The sequence below is a fragment of the Serinus canaria genome, chromosome 9 (genome assembly GCF_022539315.1).
Source record: "Serinus canaria isolate serCan28SL12 chromosome 9, serCan2020, whole genome shotgun sequence".
NCBI lineage: Eukaryota > Metazoa > Chordata > Aves > Passeriformes > Fringillidae > Serinus > Serinus canaria.
This window is the reverse complement of record NC_066323.1, coordinates 22,720,263-22,746,098: the sequence shown is the minus strand read 5'-3', so window position 1 is coordinate 22,746,098 and position 25,836 is coordinate 22,720,263. Positions and strand designations below refer to the sequence as shown.

General features: G+C 43.9%; 1 protein-coding gene across 8 annotated transcripts in view; it reads right to left on the bottom strand.

Moving 5' to 3' along the window:
- Positions 1-32: 32 nt before the first annotated feature.
- Positions 33-25,836, bottom strand: part of YEATS2 (YEATS domain containing 2) — a 48,355-nt gene continuing 22,551 nt past the window's right edge. For 5 of the 8 annotated variants that reach the window (XM_030226935.2, XM_018913232.3, XM_050977879.1 and 2 more), the window contains 18 exons: positions 23,765-23,872; positions 22,195-22,365; positions 20,755-21,013; positions 19,839-20,000; positions 18,825-18,955; positions 18,337-18,492; positions 17,455-17,628; positions 16,475-16,673; positions 13,772-13,903; positions 13,410-13,508; positions 12,321-12,432; positions 11,079-11,152; positions 9,986-10,065; positions 8,880-9,081; positions 7,295-7,521; positions 6,085-6,159; positions 4,662-4,735; positions 33-3,628 (listed from right to left, as the gene is read on the bottom strand). In XM_030226935.2, the coding sequence (XP_030082795.1) occupies positions 3,520-3,628; positions 4,662-4,735; positions 6,085-6,159; positions 7,295-7,521; positions 8,880-9,081; positions 9,986-10,065; positions 11,079-11,152; positions 12,321-12,432; positions 13,410-13,508; positions 13,772-13,903; positions 16,475-16,673; positions 17,455-17,628; positions 18,337-18,492; positions 18,825-18,955; positions 19,839-20,000; positions 20,755-21,013; positions 22,195-22,365; positions 23,765-23,872 (2,544 nt within the window). In that variant the 3' untranslated portion in view covers positions 33-3,519. Of the gene's footprint in view, positions 3,629-4,661; positions 4,736-6,084; positions 6,160-7,294; positions 7,522-8,879; positions 9,082-9,985; positions 10,066-11,078; positions 11,153-12,320; positions 12,433-13,409; positions 13,509-13,771; positions 13,904-16,474; positions 16,674-17,454; positions 17,629-18,336; positions 18,493-18,824; positions 18,956-19,838; positions 20,001-20,754; positions 21,014-22,194; positions 22,366-23,764; positions 23,873-25,836 lie in introns of those variants that run through there. The other 3 variants (XM_050977878.1, XR_007778219.1, XR_007778220.1) reach the window with 3 other exon arrangements.

Sequence of the window (25,836 nt, the reverse complement as noted above, 5' to 3'; positions counted from 1 at the left end):
AAACTTTGAGTGACAGGTGGCAGTCAAGGCAATCCTAGCACAGCTAATAAAAGAATTTATTGTAAACATACGTATATTACACAATTATACAGTATAATACAGATAACATGAAGGATTTAAACACTCAGCATTACAAATAGGGGCAATATTCTTAAAGAGATCTTTAACTCTTCAGAAAGCCAGAGAAATATACTGTAACATTTCAACACACCGCACCTGTAGCATTCCACAAATACCTGAAGGGATGTGTGAAATTCCACAACCTCTATCTTATCTCCAAGCAATTCCCACAGGAACTTCTCACCAACAAATTTTTCTCCCACCACTATTCAATATGCAAAGAACTTGTTGCAAACATTTCCTACATCTGAAGAACTAAACAAATGTGTCATTTTCTATCTGCTTTTAACAGTTTATTTTTCTTCAGCAAACTTTATATACTAATAATATAGCATCTCCTAGGAGAATAACCTGTGGTTGCTCAGAAATGTAGCAATAGATCTCCACTACAAGAACCCCATTAAGAATGAGAGGTTCTGTACCTGCCTGCTTGAGGGCCAGGTTCAGGACTTTTTCTGAAACTCCATTCCTCACAGAAAAGCAGGACACAGGAAAAGAAGCCACAATTTGCAAACAGATGCCCAAAGATGAGCTCCTGCATCCTCAAAAGCTGCTCTGGGTGTTATCAGAATCCCAGAAACAAACCTGCAAGAGGCAGGGGCTGGAAATGCATGTGTACAGAATCACAGAACAGGCTGAGTTGGAAGGGACCCCCAAGGATCACTGAGTCCAACTCCTGGCCCTGCACAGGTCACCCCAGGTCACACCACGTGTCTGAGAGCGTTGTCCAAACGCTTCTTGAACTCAGACAGGTTTGGTGCTGTGCCCACTGCCCTGGGGAGCCTGTTCCAGTACCCAGCCACCCTCTGGGTGAAGAATCTTTTCCTGATATTCAGCCTAAACCTCCTCTAACTCAGTTTCATGCCATTCCCTTGGGTCCTGTCGCTGGTGACAAGTGAGGAGACTGGTACCTGCCCCTGGGGGGAGGCTGAAGAGCACAGTGAGGTCTCTGCTCAGTCTCCTCCAGGCTGAACAGACCAAGTGACCTCAGACACTCCTCCCACAGCTTCCCCTCAGGCCCTTCCCCATCCTTGTGACCCTCCTTTGGGTGCTCTCCAATAACTTAATGTCTTTTTTTATATTGTGGCACCCAAAACTGCACACAGTACTCGAGATCATTGCAGATCATTGCATGACTGAGTTTGCCCACAGGGCTGTTGCCACAGAACCTGCAAGCTGTCATGACAGTGACAGGGATTCTGCAAATGCTCTTCTCTTTCATGAAGTGTACAGGGTTGCCTGAAAGCAGTATGGACTCCAGGTTCACTACAGCCTACAAAGCAGGGGGCCTGCAGTTCCCCAGCTACCTGGATTCCTCCCAACTCAACACTGAGCTGAAACATAATCATTGCTGCTCAACTCCATCACACTGACCTCCGCTGATAAAGTAATGTCAGGGCTAAGCTGTGCCCTTTCCTTTCACAGGCAATCCTGCACTCAGCTCACCCGAGCAAGCCAGGATTAGCTTTTGAATCCAGAGCATCTGTAATGTCCTTCCTAGGGGGCATTTAAGTCCTTCTCTAAATGCTGTTTTTATTTCATCCATTGGTCCCATTTCCTAGATTCAGGGGTCAGGTTCTGCACACTCTTTTATGTAACAGAATTGCAGCTCCCTGCTAGCTGTGATGAACTGAGAGGGGCTTTCCTGCAGACCCCGTTTTATTTAAGGTAGAGAAGACAGGTGGCATCCCATCTGAGGTACACAGTGCTTTCTTCAGTTTAACAACTGCATCAAACTTATACTCTCCTTCAAAGTCTGAAACCTCTAACTGAAGCATTTTTCAGCGTGCAGTTCCTGCACGCTCCTGCAGTTACCATTGCCTGTGTTCTAGCCCCAAAAAAGCACCAAAAGATAACATTCTGCTCCTACCCCAGGCCAAGAAAGACAACTGTAGTTTAATGTTTATAAAAGGCTTTGTATTGTCAAAGCACGGCACCAACAAGAGCGAGGCCTCAGTACACCCCTGTGAGGTAGGTATCCTGCTCCCCATGCTCAGAGATGGGGAAACTGAGGCACAGAGTGATTAAATCAAAGGCCATGCAGCAGATCAGAGACCCAGCTGAGATCAGCGCACTGGAGGTTCTGGCTGTTTGGCCCATGCTCCACCCATGACAGCACTGCCAGACAAAACAAGCATGCTGAAAGCACGACAGTCCCACCAACTTCACAATGGCTTGTTCACACTACCAGCAAGCACCCATGGGGCAGGACAAAGGGGTGGTGGATGCGGGGTGGTCAGGATGTTGTCAACGAAGCTTTCTTCAGCAAGGTCTTGATAGCCAGGCTGCAGACATGTCTCCCTCACCAGTGGTGTTCCTGAGACAGGTATGTGCTGGGGTTAGTAGCAGAACTTCTTCCTGCAGTCAAGACATCAGAGGATCTCCCCACAAGCAGCAAATCTTTGATTTTTCGATCCCACCAGGCCTCTCTGTGTTGAACAGCACTTAGGCCAAAGCAATGCTGCTCCCACAGCACTTCACAGTTCAGGCTGATACTTGGTGAATGCTGCTACAACATTAAGACTTGTACAACACCACTGGTCATTTGCCTTCCAGCACTCTCTAAACCTTCTGGCAGCCTGGGGAGGCACTTGCTGGGCAAGTGAAGAGTTTCAGGCAGCCCAAGCCCACAAACCCTGAATATCGTCTTTGTTCCTCTCCTTTCCCACGCAGGACAAGTGGTCAGTCAAATCTTTCCAAGCCTGATCGTGTTCATCTTGCTTGAGGATCTGCCAGTCTATCTTTTCCAAGGTGACTAAGAAAGGTGGCACCTAACACCTCCTCTAGAAAGGCAAGGAGTTTGGTTGGGTGACACTTCTGAGTAAGCTGCTGACAAACTTACCCAGCTGTGTTCTCAGTCACATACATCATGCTCAGGCAAGAAGGGCCAAATTTGCTGCTGCCATCAGCCTTCTGCTGCCCCAAATCCGCACCTAATCCACCCATCTACTCAAATGGGCCACCTTACACAACTGCCTTTGACTTTTCCCATATTCAGAGTGCCAAAGCAAGTGCCCTGCTCGCTGCATGGGGAAACCAACTCATATGTACACTGCATTAAAAAACGTAATTTCTCATCTTAAAAACCAGTTCAGTCTCACCAGCAGAGCTGTCTCAGACGGACCAGGCCTGTGGAGTCTCTCACAGCTAGCAACTCGATGCAAACTGACAATGTTTGTTCAGCCACTGAACATACACTTACCAAGTAAACACTGACATTTAACAACTTGATTTGGAACAGAGCATCATTTTGTTGCATTAAGGTGCATCTTTAATTGGAGGTAACAATCTAGTAGCCCAATGTTAATAATGTAAATAGTGTCCTACAGAAATACTGGATTTGTCAGCCCAACTTCAGTCATAAATCCACCTTTCCTGTAGCACCTTCTCTGCTCTATTTCATTGCTCCTCATTTATTATCTTCATATGTTTGTTTGTGAGGAAGTCAAGAAAGGGAATATTACAGATGGCTTTGTGAATATTCATCACTGTGATCTCTCTTGGAGTCCTGCAGGGAATGCATCAGAGATGCTATTATAATACACAAAAAACCACATGTCCATAAAGCAGCAAGTCAAAAATAACAATCAAAGCAAAAAAAAGGATACAAGAGCAGGTGTTAAAGCAATGCAGGGAAAGCATTAAAATATCACAGCACAAAAAAAGCCACTCAAATGACTGGGGGGAAAACCTCTTGGGCACTGGGACAGGAAAATTAAGTACCAAAGTATGAATTCTTGAACTTGTATAGCATAATTTTTGTGTATGTACATGTAACATGTATAGATACTTTTAAAGATATTAGGTAAATATTTATATATTGCATACATGAGGATATTTAAACGGAGCATTTTCTCATAGTGTTTGGTTTTTTTAAAATCAATTTAAGCTATCCCAAATAATGCTGCTGAACAGAAATCAAAATGTGGCCTAATCAATAGATACTAAAAAAAAACTCTTTACTGTTGAGGGTGGTGAAGCACTGGACAGGTTGCCCAGAGAAGCTGTGGCTGCCTCATCCCTGCAAGTGTCCAAGGCCAGGTAGGATGGGGCCACCTTGGAGCAACCTGAGATAGTGGAAGGTGTCCCCGCACATGGCAAGGGATGAAACACAATGATCTTTAAGGTCCCTTCCAATCCAAATCATTTTATGATTCCATAAAATCACTCAGCATCTGAGGCAGAAAAGTGTGCATCAGTAAAATAAAGAGATTATTTAGATTAAGTTCTGGCAGGCCATGGCTGAGATGGACAAGAGTGAGCAGGTCCTTCCAGTGTGGCTCAGCAGAAACAGGTCATCTGCCTCTGAGGCATGGCAACAGCAGAGAACACTGCCTCAGTTTTAATGTTTATGTTCCCATCCTTTCCCACTAGGGAGCCATGAAATGACAAACCCCTCTTAAGGCTTGGTTCTTCTCAGAGCACAGTCCATAAATTCCCTCAGTCTCGTGGTCTGAGGCACACAAAGCCTGACTAAATTGCCAAAGCCATTCCACCCTCAGTGCGGGTGTGAGCAGTGGCAAAGCAGCCCCGTGCTGTACCTGTTGTGAGGAGCTGTCTGGTACGCCACAGCGAGCGCCTGCCGTAGGATATCACTCATCAGCTGTTCAGTAGCCTGAGACAAGAGACAGCATTAGGAGGCACCATGACAAAAAGAGCAAAGGAACTTGCTATTTGCTCAAGTACCAGTGTAGGAGCAGCTGAAATTTTGGCTGGCTTCCATCCTCAAATGATCAGCACAGGGCAGTTCAAGACACCTGAGTGACTTTTATTACTTAAGACATGAGTTTATTTAACAGAAAGAGACCCAGAGGTGCACAGAGCTCAGGTTACAATGGCCCAGTCTGTCGCTCCAGACCTGCAGAGCTGTATGTGCCCAGCAGGGTGGATCAAGCATTCCAGAGCCTGAGCCTCCAAGAGCACTTCAGGACCCTTCCTTTCACACACCGGAGCTGGTTTTGTACATGGCAGACTGCAGATATTCTCCTCATAGCCAGTACCTCTCCTGTGGTCACCAGGCTTCTGTCAAGACACTCTCACAGGAACCTCCCAGCCTGAGCAGCCATATGCCCAACACTTGGCTTAACCAAGGTTCAGTCAAAAGTTAATTTAGGCTCTTGGCTTCCTGTGCTGTATTCAAGACCAGAGGAGAGGTTTCTGTCACATTCAGTGAGGAAAGCTGGCATAAGTCTACAATTATAATGGAGCAACCTGATGGCTACAATCTGTCTATAAATGGATGTACTGTGGAGTAACAGGGAGCAAATGCACATAAGTGCATGTGCCACCTGGAATCAAATAGATTTTGTAAAACTCATCTTCTGATAAGCTGCAGTTTGTATAAACAACCACAAAAATCATCTTTGGCATGAAATACACCAGAGTGCTGCTAGAAATAACCTGTACAAGCCTTCAGTCCAAACCCAAGGACTCCAGATCCCTGCTGTTCAAATTTTAGTGCAAAACCATTTCTCTCTTTTTCCAGAAGTGATTATGAGGGAGAAATGGTTTCTCACACATGGCAGAACTGTTACTCTCCACAAGAATTCAGCAGTCTCCCAGCAGAGATGACCTGGGCAAAGCAACTGAGGACTATTTAGAAAAATATAGCTAACCTTGTATAAAACAACCAAGTCTTACACAATCTGAAAGATTCCCCCCCCCAGTTCTGAAGGGAAGGACAAAGCAAGGGGTACTTTCAAAATCACAGAATGAGTCAGTATCTTCATTATGGTGAGAATTTGCAAATCACTACTCTGTGTCCAAGTCAACAGATCAGTTAGAAAACTGAAAACCACCACAAAAGTGTATAACCTTCTTTGGGCAGCTATGTATCTATCTATTCATGCAGAAAGACAGACTTTGATTTGATAAATGCACATTAATAAAGATATTCCATCTTTCTTTCTAATTGCTGAATTAATACAATTACAGACAAGCCGTTCCTGTGAAGATATTTCTTACCTTTAAAATCATATCTTCTATTACAGATGCATAAACATTCTTTTGTACCTCAGCAGGTTGAAAAGAAATCCCTATCTGTAAAATACAAGAGAGAAAAAAGAGTGAGTATATTAAAAAAACACAATGCACATTGTACTAGAATTAGATGAGATTAACAGAAAAAAACCCTATTACAAAGGGTAGTTAAAAGAGAAGTCAGTAGACATACAGAGCTGTCAAGCAGTATAATCTCAGGCTTAATTTAAAAAAAATCTGGGTAAAACTAATACAGCCTGTAGAATTGCCTCTAGAAGTCAGAAGATACAGAAGCAGGTTTTAGTTTTTGTTCAGAAAGTCCACACAAACCCCAGGCTGCACTGGGTATCTTTGGGCTGAGAATGGAAGCTCCCTTTTAAAACTGTACATATCTTCAATCCATCTACTCATCATCTTTCCTGCACCCAGCTGTGGCCACTGAAACCACTTCAAACAGAACTCCTAGAACAGGAGTTCCACATCAAAAGAGTGTTTCATCCCTTAGTTCCACTCCCATTGTGCCCATGCCTTTGTCACCTATGTAGCAAGAGACCAGACATTGCAGAACCAAGGTTGTGTCCCTCACTATCAGCAGGTGAGGTGGGGACAGGGATTCTTTCTTTCTTCAACAACTGCCAAAGCAAATCCCTCCTGCTGCTCTGGTACAACAAAAAGCACTCTTTGCTACAAGCCAGGTCAGTCTCCTCTCTCTCTCCTGCTGCCGTGACAGAAAACCTCCCTCTCCCCTGCCCTAAACAGAACAGGGGGAAGAAATCTGAGCAGCAGAGAAGTTTGTGGAGTTTTACCACAGCCCCTTTTCAGGAACTGCTATTACAACAGCATTGGTCCAAGCAACAATTCTTCCTGACCCATCATTTGCATGATGGGTCAGGAAGAATTCAGTGCTAATGCTCCTCATCCTTCATTTATCTTTGCTTTTAGTCTTTCAAGATGATTTTTCTATACTAAGCCCTGTAAAACAGCTACTCTGAAGTGAGCTCCCAGCTGGCATTCTTGCTTTCCCCTGCCAGAACTGGCAGATGTGTGCCTTGAGTCAGAAGGTCCCATTTTTCCAGGGCATGTATAAAAAATTTCATTTAAAGTCCTATATAGATGAAAGAAATGCAACTAAATAAATGTAAGAGCACAACTAGCTTAACAACAGTCCTAATCAGCTTGATGATTCACTTATTACCTTCTCAGCAGTGTCCCTCACAAACTCTGATGCAGGCAAGGAAGCCATGTAGAACTTCATCTCTTCTTGTTTCTCCTCCTGTTCTTTCTTAATGTTTATTTTTAATGGCTCACTGAAGTTGAGAATATCTACTTCCTCTTCATGTTCTGGCTCTTGTTTCAGAAATTGCTGTAGCTCCTCCAGTTTTCGGCACAGCTCCTCACCACTGCTGTAAGATGAAGGGCACTCTGAAATAGAAGCAATCAATTAGACACATGATAGGTTATAGAAAGCTGTTTATAAACAGATGCACACTCAAAATATGGTAAGAAATTAAGGTAATTGCAAGTTATTTTTGTAGTGCCTACCAAATATAAGGATGAACAGAAATGCAAACAGTCATTGAGAGCCTTCTAATTATATCTTCATTACACTCATGGTTCTCTCCCACATCTGCTCCTACACCAATCAAGAAGGCTGCATTTCATACAAAACCAGGCTCATGTCAGGCTCCTGAACATTCTCACAGAAGCTTTTTAAGCTTTTTGGCAACTGGCAAATCAGTCTGATGCTCTTCAACTTGCTTAGAGATGTGAAGCCTTTAAATGTAGGCACCATGTAGTGCTAAATCATCTTTTACATTGTGATGAGCATTATCATGCTCCTTAAGAAAAAATCAGAAGACAGGTTCATAGAGGAATGGCAAAAGGGAACTTCTTCTCTGCGTGACTGACAGAAGCCAGTAAAATTTTCAGTGCAAAGCAATGCACTAAACAGATTCTACTCTTCAAAGACAAACACAAATACAGTGATTTAGACATAAATATTATAAGGTGGATGTAGGCTTCCTTTCCACCTTCAATGACTGCAATGAAGGACAAGACTTTACAACATAATAAATTCCATACACTTCTGTGAAATACCTTCAATCCCTGTATGATCACAACAGGAAAACATTCAGCTTTTGGAAAGGCATTATCTGAAGGTGAAACAAGAGAGCTCAACTGTGAAGTATGGATGAAATTAAAGATGTGATTTTAAAACATACTGAAATGAACTGAGGGATCCTAAAACTATGCTAATGGAATAATGCAGCAGCTGTAATACAAAGCATGAAGCTTCACACGAGCCAATTCACCTCACTTTTGGGAGTAAATTAACCCCCACTGAGCTCCACACTGCCACTGTTTGGTTTTTTTTGTTCTGTACCTGAACTCATTCACAGTGTTTTCATGGTCTTAACAGAGGCTAAGCATACCCAAGGACAGAAATATCATTACTCCTATACCTACTTTGTGTATCCACTTACAAAGGATTGCATTGTGGAACTAGGATCATCTTTCATGTGATTCATCTACACTGAGCCTCCAAGGGCCCCAAAGCACAATAAAAACCAAGAGAAGCCCCAGAAAAACATCAGGACTGACAGGGACAGGGGAGAGCCCCACTTGTAGGCCTGTCCTTACTTCACTCCAGGATAACAAAACTTGGAGATGATAAGTGAAAAAAAAAAAGAAAGAATCCCCTTCCCCAGATGTGCCTGTGCACAGGCATTTAAGGAACAGTGTCTTTGGCAGAAAGGAGCTCCCTGTGCCTCCACACTCACCTGGCTCACTGTCTATCTGTGTCAGCACGTCCTCGATGGAGTCCTCCTCGCCGCGCAGGGTCTCGGGGTCGGGGGGAGTGTAGCCATGGCACCGACACCAGTGCACCACGTGCTTGGTTTTCAGGGGGGTGATATTGTGAAACCTGGGATGCTTCTCTACGACTTCTTGGAGGATCTTTCTCACTGTCATTGCTCGTTGCCACTGTGACCGACCAAAGAGAAAGCTCATCACACTGGCTAGAACATTTATGGTTAGTTTACAGCCCAGAAGTACAATCCAGGTTGCAAGGGAATAGAAAAGGAACATGATTTTCTCAGGAGTCAGACTGACTTCTGACAGGTCACTTAAACTTTACTTGATCATTCAAAAAAAATCCCAACATAAGGGACAGTTACAGAAGCCCAGTCACATTCATCTTGACTTGAAATGTTTCATCTCCCAAGTAACACCAAAGATGGCATGGTGCAAGAATCCATTAGAGCAAAATATGTTCTTAAAATTTGGTTAAACTCTTTGATCATTTAAGCTGGCAACAGCAGAGGATCTAATTCAGTGTTAATATCTTCCCTGTAAAACTCCACAGCAAGATGGCAAAGTTATGAAGAAATAGAGGAAAATCACAATACAAAAGGTCCAGGTCAACTGAAATATTAATCTTTGGTGAACTGAAAATCTATTTCAGCACTAGTACTTCTTATGTCAGATCCCTCAATTCTCATCCTACAGAAAGCAGACACAATCCCATAACAAGATAAATATGTATGTTGGGGAAAATTCCCTTGACTGTAACATGCCACAGAGGAGAGATGAGGATAAAGTACTACCAGTCTGAAAAAATTTATAGCTTTAAAATGCTTAAAAAACCATCTTACTATAAATAAACTGAAAAATGACCTTCAGCATCCCTTCTGCTTGAGAAAGCCTGTGAACAATAAACTGGATCACTGTCTGAACACAAGTCAGTGCACCTTGCAGTAAGGAATGCTGCCATTTAAAATAACAGATTTATTCAGAAAACAAATCAGAAAACAACAAGGAAAGTTCCACAATTCAGAAATCCTTCTTTCCTAGTGACTGCTTATGAAACACTGGAGGAGAGAATTACCTCGGCTGCCCTCCTCTTCCCAATGTTCCAGCTGTAATACTGTTCCACTGAACTGGCACAAAAAGAGCTTACATCCTCACCTACAAAAACACAAAATCATAAACTCCTTTAAATTTTCAGTAAGTGAAGTAAGATGCATTCTGGGTTTGATGTTATTTATCAAAGAGGAAGAGGGAAATGCTTCTCATGCTCACAGGATCAATGACTGTAACCAACTCTTACAAATGCTGTACTCTCTCCAAGAGAGACTGACACTGGTTTTTGAATGCAAACCCAGCCTCCCTCTTGGTCATGCACACAGAACCTGCAGCTATGGGCTGTTTAAGCCCCTTTCCTCCCTCAAAACTCTATTATGTAGACCTCTAAGTCTGCCTTACTACTCAAAGTCTTTTCCTTTGGAAAACTGGATTTTTTTTTCTAAACAAATACAACATGAAAATGAAACAACAGTGAGAAGGTTTCCTGGCAAAAGCACGAGAGTTGTATGTGATGAAAGCTTTCCTCTGCCTCTCACTCCTTTGCTGCCTCTGCTTGAAAGGGTCTGCTCTACCCAGACTGCAGGACCACTCCTTCAAAGTGCATTGGCTACCAGGAAAAGCTGATACATTTTCAGTTATGTACATGAGTAAGAGGAACAAAATAATAAAATGTTTCTCTGCAAATTATCCCCTCATGTTTAAAAAAGAAGGCAAAACCCCCAATAACAAACACATTTCAGTGTCGTGGTATGTTACTGTATTTGCCAGCTTGATGAAACCCAAGTTTTAAATTTAAAAACAAGAAAAAAGAAAAAAGTAATTCCATTAAGGACAAACCAGGAAAAAGAAGACCTACTTGCAACTATTATGGGAAGAAATACAATCTATTTCTAATGAAAAAAAATAAACAAAACAGATGAAAGATTTAACAACATATCTGATTTTACTGGAAGAATCTAATTCTAAGCATCTTCAGAATAACCCCTGGGGTAAACTCTCTAGGAGAAGGGCTTCATTTATTCTACTCTTCAGTAATTTCTGTGGCTACAGAGTATGCAAGGCATTCTGTTGATACACTGACAATACAGAGCAAAGCCTTTTCATTTACTGCTTACTTTTTTCAGCAATTAATGGAACCTTCTTCACTATTGCTGTTAAAAGCTGCTGGATGTTCTCCAAATATTCTATGCTGCAAGGGATAAAAAGAATCAAAGTGAAGATTGCTGTTGGAAGCAATGAATCAGATGCAAAAGGTTTCAAAATCACTGCATGGTTTGAAGTCTTTAGCCTCAAGGCATTATAAATAGCAGTGTGAGGATAAACTGTTACACCCCAAACCAGAGAAGGTATTTCAAACAGCCCTTCCTCTTGCTGAAGTGTCCAGATCTGAAGCTGCATTTGTCAGGCTGAAGAAATTGAAGCCAGGCTTGCAGAAAATCCCTGCATCATCTCACAAGCTGCAACCTTGCTTTGAGGGGTAACTAGTGCAGGCTGTCCCCGCAGGAAACATGGAAAAGTTCGTATTTATGGGACTTGACCTAACCAGCCACAGTCTATTAAACTGGCAGGAGCTATTTTCCAATAGTTATCTTATAACTAAGATAATTTTCAGTGTGTAGTGACTGAAAATTCATTCCTGTCTCTTACACACACTCTCCATCAGGGTAGTGTTTGTAGGGATACACTGAGATAACAAAACCTTACAAAACACAGAGACAGGGAAGCTGGGGGATTCAAGAGCAGAAGAGAAATCCTACGCACTGCAAGAAATATGCAGAGAAAAGTCTGCAGTCTGGCTTCTGGTAAAAAGACACTAACAAGTACTCACAAAAGCACCACAAACAAGGCACTGGATTTCACAGCATCCAGTGATTGAACACTCATTATTATTTCATTCTAATTATGAAGCAAAGCAGCCCTCATACTAAGCAATTACACAAGTACATGAGCTTAACAAGACTTGAGGGTCCAGAAGGTGGACAGATCTACTTATTTCAGATGTCCCTTTTCAGAGCTGCATTTCACTGGGCAGTGTGACCTGACTAAGGACACACAATGGCAACGGGACTTATACAAGCAGAGGATGATAAAGGGATTTTAGCAGCTTGTGATTTTAACAAAGCCCAAACCAACTCCAAATCTTCAAATATTTTTTTTCCCTTTCATGAACCATGCACACAAATCCATTCACAAAACAAGGCCGCCTAACAGGATTAATACAGACACAGCAGTGTATGGGACAGATTTTATAATGTATTTCTAGGTCAAAGTAGCACCACTGCACGCATCCCTAGAACCATCTCCATTCCCCCAGCACTTCAAAGATCAGAAATCCTTATAGAGAAATGAACAATTACTTGATAACGTAATTCCCAAGTTCAGAGCTCTCTTCTGTTTTAACTGCTGCTTGGCCTTCTTGGGTACCCACAGAACTGCAGTTTTGTCCTGTTGAATCAGGCTCCATCTTAACTTCAAAGAAACAGAATACATTTTAAGACAAAAAGTACAGCCAGCTTGATAAAAGTACCAGACAGTCTTGTGAGACTAAAGGTCTTCCATAACATCATTTATTGCTTGCATTCTCTTTGCTAAGCATGAACAAATCTGACATTCAATTTTGCTGAAAGAGACCTACCAGAACATGTTTCCCCCCACAAATCTCCACATGCTCACATCTCATCCTTGTCAGAAACCTGCATAATCAATTGCTGCTCTTTTGCTTATGACTGCCTGGTCTAAACTGAACTGCCTGGCCAGTCTGCAAACAAAGAGCTGGACAGAAAGCTACCAAGTTTTAACAAGAAGTGACATTTCAAAGTGACAACTTTTTTGAAGACACCACTGATTCTGACATGTGAACTTTCTCACGTCTGGGACAAACTCTGGTGAGACAGAAGCAGTGAGAGATATGCCAAACCCAAATAACCAGGCAGTCTGGTCAGGCAGCTGGCATGGAGAGAGACATGACAGTTGTGCCAGAACTGGACTTCAAGTGTGTCAACTCTGCCCCATGCTTTATTCTGGAAGGACTGTGTGTATCTCATTCCCCACTGTGAACACAGGGACACGTGCTGTCTGCATCTAGTGCTGCTGGAAAGCAACCTCCAGTGCACCTGGCTGAGAACAGCAGGATCTGGGGCTGAATACTTGCTGCTCTATGCAGCTCTGCCAATACAGACTGAAACAATGAGTGTTTCAGGTACTCCTTGTAGCTTTCTAGAACATTCTCATTTTTTTCCATAATCGTCTATGCTGTGGGATTTGTTGAGGGGGAAGTCACTGTTAAATTCCTAGTCCCCAGGTGTCATTTTAACTTGATTCAAACTCGATTAATAATGGAAATAAAGGAACCCACAGTCATGGACTCTACTGTACTAGTCAGGCCACTTGCATAAAGCAGCACCAGCTTTTTTTACTACTTGTCTTACTAAGAAATCCCTTTTTACCTTTGGCAATGGATGCCGTGGAGGGACTTGGGACAACTGTACTTGCTGCTGTGACTGCTGAAACTGCTGAAACTTTGCTGGCAGAAAGTGACTGTAGCACTGGAGATGAAGAGAGAAAAAAAAAAAAAAAAAAAGGGAGGAAGATAACAAAGAAGAAAAAAATCAAATTTCATACACTTCGACAAATTAACATTTTCAGAAGTAACACACTCCTTTTGCAGCACAAAGTTTAGGGATGAATTCCTTGCTACAATTTCTTCTACCTCTACTTCCATGGACCATGTATGCCAACAGTGACCAAGCACTACCCTAGGTCAAAGGAGATTTTCAAACACCATCTGTCATCCTCCTCTGCCCTTTACCTTTGTTCATAGGCATGAGTATTGTCTGAACACCTCCAGAAGCTGTGTTTACACCGAGCTGTTTAAGCTGGCTGGGAACTGTCAGAACAGCCTGCTGTGGACTAGACTGATTTGAGTGGATTTTTAGCAACCCTGCAAGAAGAACGGAAGACAAAATGTTAAATAAAACACACCAGTTAGTTTATCTCCAGCTACTTCTCTCCCTTTCTGCTTGAAGCAGGATGGCATGTAACCTAGCACTGCCACCCTCTTAACAAGCCACAGTTGGCTGAGCTGTCAGGACGAGTTTCCACTGACACGAGCGATGGCTCAGACGCCGTGGTGCTGCACCGCAGTGTGCGCACTCTTACACGCTGCACGGCACTCTGAGAGATGTAAAGCAAATCTCCTCATTACCTAAGGAATCTTCTGCAAAAGTTGATGTAAAAAACCTTTCAAGTGAAGCAGGCTCAGCAGAGTATAACACTCTCGTCAGGACTGGGCCTTGTGCTCAAGGCTGTGGTAAGCCAGTGAACTACAGCTCTGTTGTACTCACACAGCTGCTCTCAGGGAGGTGACCCAGTGCCACTCACACCTCTGCAGTTCAGCTTGGCAGCATCCACTGCAGTCAGCAGGGCACAATCGACCCTGCTCCAACTACGGGATGAGCCCAAGGCTGCTGTGCAGCAGGTTTGACAAAGGACACACCTGAACTGAACTGTGCAACATGCACTGAACACACCCATAAGGATGGCTCATCAGGCTGGGAAGTACATTAAACTGGAGACTGAACTAAATCCCTGATTTCACTTGAGGCCAAAAGAACAAGCAGAACATTCAGACATTAACAGCATTATTAATGGCAGCAATCAGTAACTTCAGGAGAAATCAGCACGACTCCAAGCATGCCACAGTCCCACGGGTGAGGAGGGCTCATCACCTGCCAGCTCTCTGCTCCACAAGATGTCATCTCCTTGTGATAATACCCCAAGGCACCACAGCCAGCACTCTAACACTGTGCTTTGGGCCTATGTCCATCCTTTCCACTGGTAAACTGGCTATTCTCCATGTAATTGTATTCAATCTGTAGCTAAGTTTTCTTCAGACTGTGGAAATTTAGCAGGCTTCTATTTTAAAACATTGACAACAATAAACTTCTTAGTTTCACCATGACAATTTTATAACTATGATTTGTTTTGATATTATTAGTAATAGTAGCAGTAATGAAACACAGCTGCCTTTCAAGTACTAAACATGCAAGTTCTGGTGAAGATGACTTGGGTTTTTTTGGTTTTTAAGGATGCCCAGCACTGGTCAGTTGGGCTTTCACCTCCAGGCAAGTAGGCTCACCTAGTGCTACCCATTCCTTTGTGTGGGACACACTGATGTGGCAGGGTAGGACAGCAAGGGACCCAACAGCAAAGCTGTTAAAAAGGGACCTTTTCAACAAACCCTACCAGCCCGGTACTTCTTGATACAAACCAAGGGGAAGTTTGAAATCTTTTTAAAAAAGTTGCCTTTAAAAACCACAAATGTTCAGAACTGTAACAGCTCTGAGTTTTTCTTTGTTATTACATTGAAATAACTGTTTTATAGCCGCTGCTCCTTCTGAGATTTTTGAAGAAAGAGTTTTCCACCATGAAGTCAATGCCTCGGGTTATAAAAAAAACCCCAAAACAAAATCTAGACAGCATTCTCACATGTAAATGGGAGTTTAAATCTGGAAGCTATTTAGTTTGGCTTATTTCCTCCAGAAAACCCACCTGGCTGCTTTCCTTGCAGAGAAAAATACTGAATTGCTTCCTGCAGGACTCTGTCAGTCTTAGCAGTCTATGCAGTTTATTTTCAAGCTCTGGGTAAAATATACCCATGAGAAAAGAGAAATTTAAATCTGAACAGAGAGGAAACAAGAAGAGCTGCTTCAAAAAGACACTGTCAGATGAGCTCAGTGTCACTTATTTTCTCGTTTTTGTATTTTTACTCTGCCTTCACTTCATAAGAAACCACTTCAAGTGAACAGAACATGCCACTAGGTAAATTACTCTAAAGAAAAATTTCCAATTTTAACTCATAACCTTCAGACCTGCTGTATTTGCCCTCCCTGACATGAAAGATGATGAAAATACAATAAAAATAAATAAGGAGAACTCCCCTCCACACAAGGGCATCCCATTTTTATTACCTCATTTTTATTAACTTTAATGATCCAGATCCAGCCTAGTTCACTGTCCTTAATGAATTTTGACTTCAAAGGCTGCAGTTCCCTCTAATCAACATCTCTCTCCTTTTCAATCCCAAGAGAGCAGATGCAAAGCCTCAGAGACAAATTCTGCTCATTCTCTGCATACAGTGGAGTTTCACTTTCACAAACTAATCAAGTCTGCAGTACTGCTGGTATCATGACAGTGACACACTCTGCTCCTGACAGGCAAAATGCATCTTCTAGTGAAAACCTGGCATGAAAACTAAAATCCCTCTCCACTACCTAAGGGCAACTTGTGCTGTTATTTGTATCAGATCCAGTCAATGCCAAAAGGATGCTGAATTATTAAAAATTTCCTTGGCTAAGCCAAAAGTTATGCTAGTAAGGTGTTTTAGAAAGCATGACTTTCACACACTTGCAGATACAGGTGACTAAATTCTTCCATTTGCAGCAAAGACATGTACAGAACTCACACCTGGATTCTAACTTTCTCTGGGAAAGGTGTGAAGGGAGTTTAATACCTGATACTGTAGCTTTTCCTGTCACAGGTGTTGCTGTAGTCATCAAGGAAGCAACACTTACAACACTGGAAGTCGCAGTCTTATTCACTACAGATGAAGTAGACTGGCTCTGGCTTACACAGATCTGGTGCTGCTGTCCAGGTGTCTTTGCTGCAGGAGTTCCAGAAGATGATGAGCTGGAAGCTGCATTATCTGTTTGCTGCAGAGGCAAATAAGAAGGAGAGAGAAGCAAATAAGAGGGAATAAGAGGCAGAGAGGGATAACAAATCCCTTTTCATGTCACAGGTGATTCAAAAATAAGCAGAACAAGGTAATATAAGTAATAAAAGTAGCAAACCCAAATTTTTATCTATCAATTGTTAGGAAGCAAGAGATTATTTTGGATTCTCATATCCAAAAGCCCACACACAATGATGGGACATAAAGAATGGAGGCTGTGCCAGCATGGCATCAACTCTCCACAGGCATTTGGGAGGTACAGATTAGGGCTCACAGAAAGAAACAGGCTCAGAGAGAATTCCACACTCTTCATTGTGCTGCCTTCTCCCCTCTCCATGCACTGCAGCTCCACTCCACATGGACAGCCTGCATCAACTGGATCCATGGCTGCATCCACTCACAAGGGCATCCATTTAGGAATGCAAATGTTCTGTGTCCTGCCCCCCTCCGTGCCAGAGCAGCTCCTTGCCAGGCTGTAGTGCTACAACTGCCCTGGGGTGGAGGGCACTGCCAGCCTCTGCACACAGCCAGGGCCAGCAGGCACTGCCAGCCCCCAGCACTGCTGCCAGCAGCACTGGGCAGGGCCTGTGCCCTCAGCAGCACCCACAGGCTGCTCAGAGCTCTTGGTACAGGGAACAGCAGTGCCAGCAGCAAGCTGAGGGCACCTACAGGGGAGAAAAGCAGTGCAAGTCCTTTCCTGGGGCTGCCAAGGCAGGAGTGCAACCAGTGCCTTACAGAACACTGGCAGTGCTGTTTCTCACCTGGGCCACCCCATTGGAGGGCAGGGCCACGGCAGGAGCAGCAGCTGTGGTGATGACACCTCCTGACACTCTCAGCACAGTGGTGCCAGGTTTGGAGAGCTGGGATGAGGCAGGCACTGATTTTATAGACCCATCTGATATTTTCACCAGTGATGTCTGTCCACTGGATGTAGCCTTTGACAAAGAATGCAGCATAAGGAAAACAGAATATTAGTCAGGGTTTAAATTATTTTAGAACTCCAAATCAAAACAGAACAACAACAAAACAAACAAGAGAAATGCTTTTTATATTATCAGAAAATATTTTCAAAATACTTTTGCTGGAACAAAATTATCACCTCAGAAATCAACCTTATAAGTGTTGACTTCACAAATATATGTCTGCCAGTCTTGAATTTTGGATAATCAATTGCAAGTACTCCTAGGGCATTTGAATTTCATAGAGACTACTTGGTACTTTTTAAAAGAAGGATCTCTGAGAGGTACCACACCCAAAGATTTTTAAGAGCTTTTTAATAGCAGGTGACCCTGCTCTTTGAACTTTCCAAAGTTCAAGTATTTAAGTACATTTTTGCACCTGACTACTCACTTTTCCAATTCTATTTCACTAAGAATCCCAGAGCTCACTGACAAAAGCAGCAACCCTGAGCTTACACAGACTGCAAGCTGACCCCCTCTGAGAAGAGAAAGCTGGAAATCTGTAGTCTGATGAAAGTAAGCCTTTGTGTGCTTTCCTCATTGTGGTACAGCCAGCACCACAATTGTACAAAACCTCACATCAAACCAACTATGAAAGGAAATGCTCTCAATAATGTGTGCCGGTGGTTCCTGTACTTTATCTGACAAAATTAGTAAGAGAGAAATACATCAGCTGCACATTACCTGTGTAAACAGAGCTGTTTTCTGTCCAGTTATCACTTTTAGGGCTTGTCCTTGTGTAGAAGATGCTCCAACTCCTACAGTGCCCTGAACAACTGATGCTGGAGTCAGCTGCTTCCCAGAGCCCTGAGGTGAAGGCTGGCCAACCAGAAAGGTGCCCTGCTCCAGAAAGAAATCAGGGAGGTCAGCACTTTGAAACACAGTTAAGAGTCAACAGAAATTTAGAAGTGTCAGAGAAAAGTAGGAGTAACAGAGAAAAGCTTGTGGCTATAATGTAGCCCCAACAACATTTCATCTTCTGAAACAAGGCACTGCTAACTACAGTGGATGCTCCTGCCCTAAGAGCTGGATGCAGCCTTCCTGCTGCAGAACACCTTGTGATGGAAGCAGAGCAGGAGAAAAGTCAAGTAAGATCCAGAAACCAGAGTCCCAGGGCATCCACCAAACACCGCTGAAATGCCAGTGTGCTTCCACTGAGATGTGCCACTGACCTGGGGTGTCTGCTTCAGGATGTAGGATGTGTAGGTGAGGTGCTGTGACAAGTTACTGCTTGTGCTTTGGGTTCCGCCTCCTCCTCCCCCTCCTCCTCCTCCACTATTTGTAGAAGAACCAGACTGAAGACCTGTAACCAGAGGAAAAGACTTGACCCTTTGGTAATCAGACAGTGCCAGCTGCTAAAGCATCTCTGGACATACAAGAACTTGAAAGGACATTTGGTGCCATGTGTTTTGCAGTCAAGCAATGTCATTATTCAGTAAAGAAGAGGTCAGCTGTGCTGCTCTGCTCTCCTACAGCACAGCTAATGCCATGAACAAGAGGAGCTGTTGGCCTGGTGGACAAGCAAAGCTCATTTCAGGCTGTTTAGAACTTTCTGTGAAATGAAAATGCTGTTCAACAAAAGAACAATCTTTTCATGACTCTTTTGCAGGTTATGGATCTGCAGCAAAAGCTCTGGAAACACTCTGAATCTCACTGCCTTCTTCATTTTAATTTCACTGCATGCAATTTTGTTAACATAATAACAGATCATGGATACTAAGCAGTGGTAATTTGCAGTGACACTTTGATACTTCTCTGCCTCCAGAAGGAACAGCCTGAACAGGGACTTTTTGCAGCCTCTCATTAAAAACAAGGGTAAAAAAAAATACTCATGGCTCTGTCATAAGCATCACAAGTATCTGATCTTCCCTGGTGCCAATGACCTTATCAAAGTTGGACTGCCCCAGCTGCAGGTATGACACTGGGAGTTCCATTCATGGGCCCATTAACCAAAAAAAACATTTCTGCATTGATAGCACAGCATGAAAAGCAGTTTCACTGAGAACAAAAGCCACTTGTGAGATCTCAGCCTTAAAAAGCACCACATATGGATTGTTGTGAACAAAGAAACCCTATCCCATTACTGATTTCCACAGCACCAGGATGCTTTCTAGCAAAAATGCCCAACATATTCATTTTGCAGTGATTACATTATTTAACTCATTAGATTTCCCTGCAAGACTAACTAGCATTATTTGTAGCTCTCAGTATGGCTCCTTGGGGTATCAGCAGCAGTTTTCCTTTCCCAGAAGGGTTCTTGCTGTTGGTGGTGAGGTACAGCTTGGTGCCTGGTGGTAAGTTGGCCAAGTTTGCCAGGTTGGTAGCTGGTAACTGCAGTGTAGCCATCACTAGAAAGAGAGAATAAAAAGGAATAAACCAGCTGCTTGCAGAAAGTAGTATGCACTGAAATCTGCACAGGATACAAGTACTCAGTGAGATGCAACCAGCCCCCAGTAATCCCTACTTAGCTGCTCTAACTGCAGATTAACTCCACCAGCAATGCACAGGCACTTTTTTTAATAGGTCTGGAAAAAATCTCTCTTGTGTTCAGTCCCACTCATGGCTGCAGGCCAAAGCAGCACAGCCACGGGGTCTGCAGCCTTCCTGCAGCCCCAGGCACCACACAGCAGCTTTCCAACAGCCCAGAGCCCCAGCCTGGGCTCAGCTAAAGCAGCTGTGTGCACATGCACACAAGGGGCTTCTGCCCATACTCCTGCACCTGTAAGCACTGGGGAAGATGTGAGGATGAAATAGGGACACTTTGGCTCTGGCTGGCTGGATTCACAGGGAAAGGACCATAACGCCAGGCCAAAATGTGAGACCTGGCTCCAAGAAAGCCTGCAGGGTCTCCTGCACATTCCCCAGCATATCCATCTGGTCTCCACTCCCAGAACACTGCATATTTTAAAGCACCTGTGTGTAACCCTCTTCACTCTTACAGATAATGAATTAACCTTTTCTTTCTTATTAATCTCAGCTTGAATTTCCCTACAGAGCTTTCTACTCACTTCCAAGTTTCTCAATCACACACAGTTATTTTGCAGCTGAATACATCATTATAGACCCATCACTAGCTATTAACAAGGTACAAAATCACTCTACCTGAGCCTTGAGATGTACTTTTCAGAGTTCCTGTGGAAGAAACTTGTGCCTTGGTTATAGTCTGCACAGGCTGAGCGACAATTGTCCCTCCACCTCCACTGACGATGGCTTTGGCTACACCTTGAGTGACAACCTGCTTGGAGCCAACAGCCTTTGCCACCGAGGAGCTGGACTTGGCCACGAGGATCTGGCCACCACTGATGGCCACCGCTTGTTTCACCGTCGACTGCAGCGCAGAACCAACAGGAACGCCAACAACCTGCAACAGACAGGGGTGGGCTGGGGTGGGATGGGATGGGGCCCTGCTGGCCACAGCATCCTGGGAATCCTGGCTGGCACACCACCCCCATCATCTCCAGACATTTCAGGACGTGCCTGGTCACGAACAGAAGCTCTTCACTCAGGAACAAAATTAAATCGGCAAGAGGCCAATCCCAAGTAAAACGATAAATTGTTAAACCCAGCCAGGATCTCAGCACACCCACAAAAGATTAAGTTCATTCAAATCACAGGGCAATTCCTTTATTTCTGATTTATAAGCAATGGCTTAATTCCAGCTGAAGATAAAGCTTGCCTTGGTGAATTAAAGAGATGCAGAAATTCTGTTTCAACACATCCATGGGAACAGATTCCCTGGGAAAACTACAGCCTCAAAGCAGAACCCACAAAGTGCTTCAATTTTATGTGTTAATGGTAACTGCAGTGGGACATGAGTTTTCGCATACCTGCTCAAACAGGCAAGAAAGGCAGCAAAAAGAACAAGGAAATGTTGCAAATACAAAAAAAGCATTTACTTATGCAAAGTGAAAGTTCTGTATGTAATCTCTAGTGCCTGGCACACCATTTGACTCTGTCCACAATGGAAAGAGGCAAGACTGGAGATAATATCTGACATATCTGTCATCTTGTCACTTCACTGTGCCTTCTCAGAAGCTGTGTCACTCCTGGCAAAGCAGGACTGCATTGGCTCGACTCCTGCAGTAAAATGCTCCAGCTGCCACTCAAGTAGGACTGCTTTCACCTAATCCTACTCTGGCTCAGCCTCCACCTCACTCCCTATCTGTGCTGTTCTCTTATGTTGCAGGCCTGCACTTGCAGGAAAGAATTCACCTTCTCTTGTGGAAAGACCTGGATGAGTTTCAGCAAGAGCTGCTGATGGCAGCCCAAAAGCACCTGCAGCCCACTGCTGCAACAGCTTGGACAGAAGTGGGCAATGTCCCTGTACACAATAAAATGCAACAGTGCCTGCTCAGCCTGCTCCCTTCCCAAGCACTCCAGGGAAGCAGGACACGAGCCACCGCACACAGGAACCCAGCTACCCATGGCACTGCCACCTGGGAGCGAGGCACGGGCAACCCTGCTGCCCTGGAGAAGCACCAAGGGCTGCAGTAACAGCACAGACAGCTGCCAGCACCCCAGAGATGCCCAGGTGCCCCTTACCTTGGACTGCACGGTCCCCTCGCCGCTGCTCACGACGGGTTTCTGCGGGGACAGGGCCAGCATGTGGCTGCCCTTGACGGTGACGTACTGCTGCACCGAGGGCTGCGCTGCGCCCGCTGCCGGCACCGCCGCCTGCTGCGGCAGCTCCCCAGGCTCCTGCTTGATGATCACCTGGCCAAGGGCACACACAGTCACAAGGACAGCAAACACCTTGGATGCCTTAGGATTTCAGCTTTTGCATTTTTCAGATCCTGTACTGCATTAGTGCTTCACTCTAAACTCCATACAGAGTTCACAGTTTGGTCACACAAAACAACTCCTCTGGGCCTGGAACCCAAGGACACCCCACAGCTTCAGGCATCAAAAATATAAACAAAAGTGAATTGTGGGGGAGCAAAATGGGGGTAAATGACTTCATTAGCTGAAGCTGTAATTGCAGAATTAACCCCTGGTATGTGAATGGACCAAACTTATAATTGTCTGAAAAACTGGTGCCCATTGTCCAACTTGGGTGCAGCCTCTGGGAGGCTGTGACTGCCCAAGGTGTGGCTGTTTGAGGCCTTTAACAAATACCCACTTTATCCTCTGGATCTTATCAGGCCTCTGCTCTAGGGAGCCACTCCAAGGCATCCCCTTCAATCACTGGAGACTGCTGTGGAGCAGCCTGTCTGCAGGGAAGGGCAGGCACACTCTGAAGTCAGACGTGGTGCTCACCACCACAGCTCCAAGAGAGGGCTGCTCCCACACAGCAGTGGGGTGGTGTGACAAACTGACACAGTGACAAAGCAGTCCTGGAAATTACTATCACAGCAACTGCTGGTAGTGTTACAAGTACCACTCATCCTGACAAGGGACTTGGCCAGACCTCACTTCTTCAGATCTTACATCTCCACATGGAGCCACAACACTTTAAAGTTTCAAATTCATGTTCTGAACCTGTTTTTTATTCCTATCCTGGAATGTTACAACCAATAGCTATAGACATTGTAAATTATTATATTTCACATACACACATTCTCTTCTGTATATGTTTTACCTAACCTCTAAGGGCAGTGACACACAAAAAAAACCTCTTTAGGGTTTTTTCTCCTGTTAGATAGTTGTAGCTGCATTCTTTCACCTTTTACTTGGATCATCTGACACTGACAGAAACAAGTTTATATTCCATGTGGTAGCATTTAAGGAAACACAGCCAGAAGCAGCAACATCTGAGATTCACAAATCATGTTATAATTTTTTAAGCTCCTGACAGATCTACTGCAGTTCACTTCGACTGCATCCCATTAAAAATAAGCTTTCAAAATCATCAGCCTGAACTCAACAGTTATTCAAAAAAGAACCTCAGAAAGGATAGAAGAGGTGGTAAAAGGCAAGATCCCAGGTACAGCAGAGCCACAGGGAAAGAAAACAAGACATGTTTTTGAGAGATGCTACACAGCCCTGAGCAGCAAGATACATCTTCCAGTAAGAGTTTTAGAGCAGTGAGGTTCCATGGTTTGTGGCACGAGTCAGCAGGAAATGGCACTGCTGGGCTGCCCGTCCCAGCACAGAAGTCAGGAAGGAAGGATACCTTTGTAAAAGCTCCCAGTCCTCCAGTGACTGACTTGGGGCTTTGCACCTTGGAATGGCTCCCAATGGGACAAAGGGGTGGCATGGTGGCAAAAAGAGAATCCTCCTGCTGCAAATAAAAAGACATGGTGCAAAAATCAGTGATATGTTCAGTAAGAGAAATATAACAAGTGACTGCTAATAAAGGGCAGCATGGACCACCTGGGCAGGCCAAATTACCTGTGCAAATAGGACATTTCCAAAAATCAGTCAACACTTGAGTAAAAGGAGTCTAACTTTCTTAATATAACCCACAAAGCAAATTTTAGTTGGCAGGTTACATCTCCAACAGCAGTAACTGTTTCTTACCACGTCATACACAGGCAAAAATATCAACTCATGTTCTCTGATCAATTTTTAATATAAAAGTATTTCACTTAAAATTCAAATAGGCTGAGGGGGCATCTTATCAATGCATACAAATACCTGCTAGCAAGGTGTAATGAAGGCCAATCCATCAAGAGTATCCATGCAAGGACAGAGTCAATGGGCACAAATTGAAATACAGGAAATGATAAGGAAAACCTTGGTGTTGTTGATGGTGACCAAACAGAGTAACAGGCTGGTTGGAGAAGTTGAGAACTCTTCAGCCCTGAAGATACTCAAAACCCAACTGGACACATTCCCAAGGAACCTGCTCTATTTGACCCTGCTTTGAGATGGAGTGGTTGATCTCTAGAGGTCTCTGCCAACCTCAATCATTTTGTGATTCTATACACAATCTCTGAGAGAGAAGACAGTGTAAGAAGAAACAAGTTATGGAGGGGAACAATTCTTCTCTCAGAGGAGCTCATGCTCTCCTCTAACTGAAACAATGCAGTGGCACACAGCCCTTAAAAGACAGAACTCACCATTTGCAGAAACAACAAACATTAAGTAAAAACCATTTTGTCATCTGCACCTGGCACTTCTGGGTCTGAGGCCAGCAGAGAAGTCAAGTGCATTTAAGGGAGTTTGCTACAGTGCAACTGCTCTCTTTTACAATCAGTGTGAACCCCAAAGGCATGGCTTTACAATCACTTGGCACATCCTTGGGTTGGATCAGGAGCAGAAATCAGGCCCTGCAACTCCTGGCATCTTCCTGCTACTGACACACATGGCTGCAAACATTAGTTTTCTGCTCTGGGTCACCCCACAGATGCACAACTGCTGGCAAATGGGAGGTGTAAAGACAAGGCTAGAGGCACAACCTGCCCTCTCCACTGCAGCTGTATTTGAGACTGGCTGCAGAAACACAGCCTGAAGTCATTAAAATAAATACAGAAAACTAGCACACAGTGAAGAGATGAGAAGTGGTGATTTATGCACAACCTGTAATATCCCACTGAACTATCAGGCACACTCTTCTCTTTAAAGAAACCCTAAAATTACAGCTTTTCCACCAACCAGAAGACATAAATCAAATTACATTTCTGTTTACAGAAGTATGACTTCTGTGGGTTTTTAAAAATATCTTCAGTTTTTAACATTGCCCTGGAAATACAGAATTCAGCTGTTACTAAAGATGTGTGCCTACTCTGAGTCACTGAAAATCTTTCAGAAAAAACTGTCCCAAATCAGTGAAAAATAAAGAATAATGAACTATTTTCACATAGTTAAGTGAAATCCATCTGAGCACACAGGTTTTTTTAATCTGACTGCCAGCTGCACACCTGACACTGAAAATGCCACTCCAAACAAACTGCTTCAGACCAGTGTGCTACACCTTTGCCCCAGCAGACACAGGGAGCATCTCAGCTCCAAATGTGAAGAGATTTGCTCCCTGCAGGCTGATTGGCAAGCCTTCCCCCAGCATCTCCTGCTTTAATACTGAGCCTTGGAGACAGGGAGTGCTCCTGTTTCCAGAGCACACCCACCAGCTACTTTCAGAGCCTGGCTGACGCCACTTCCCTGCCAGAAATATCATCCCTAGAACAAGATGAGGGGAAGATTTCATGTGAGACAGTTCAGCTCTGTACTTTTTGGGCTTTGCAGATCAGAAGCATGAACTGTATTTATTGCTGTTTGTTTACACATCCAAATGTTACTCCACTG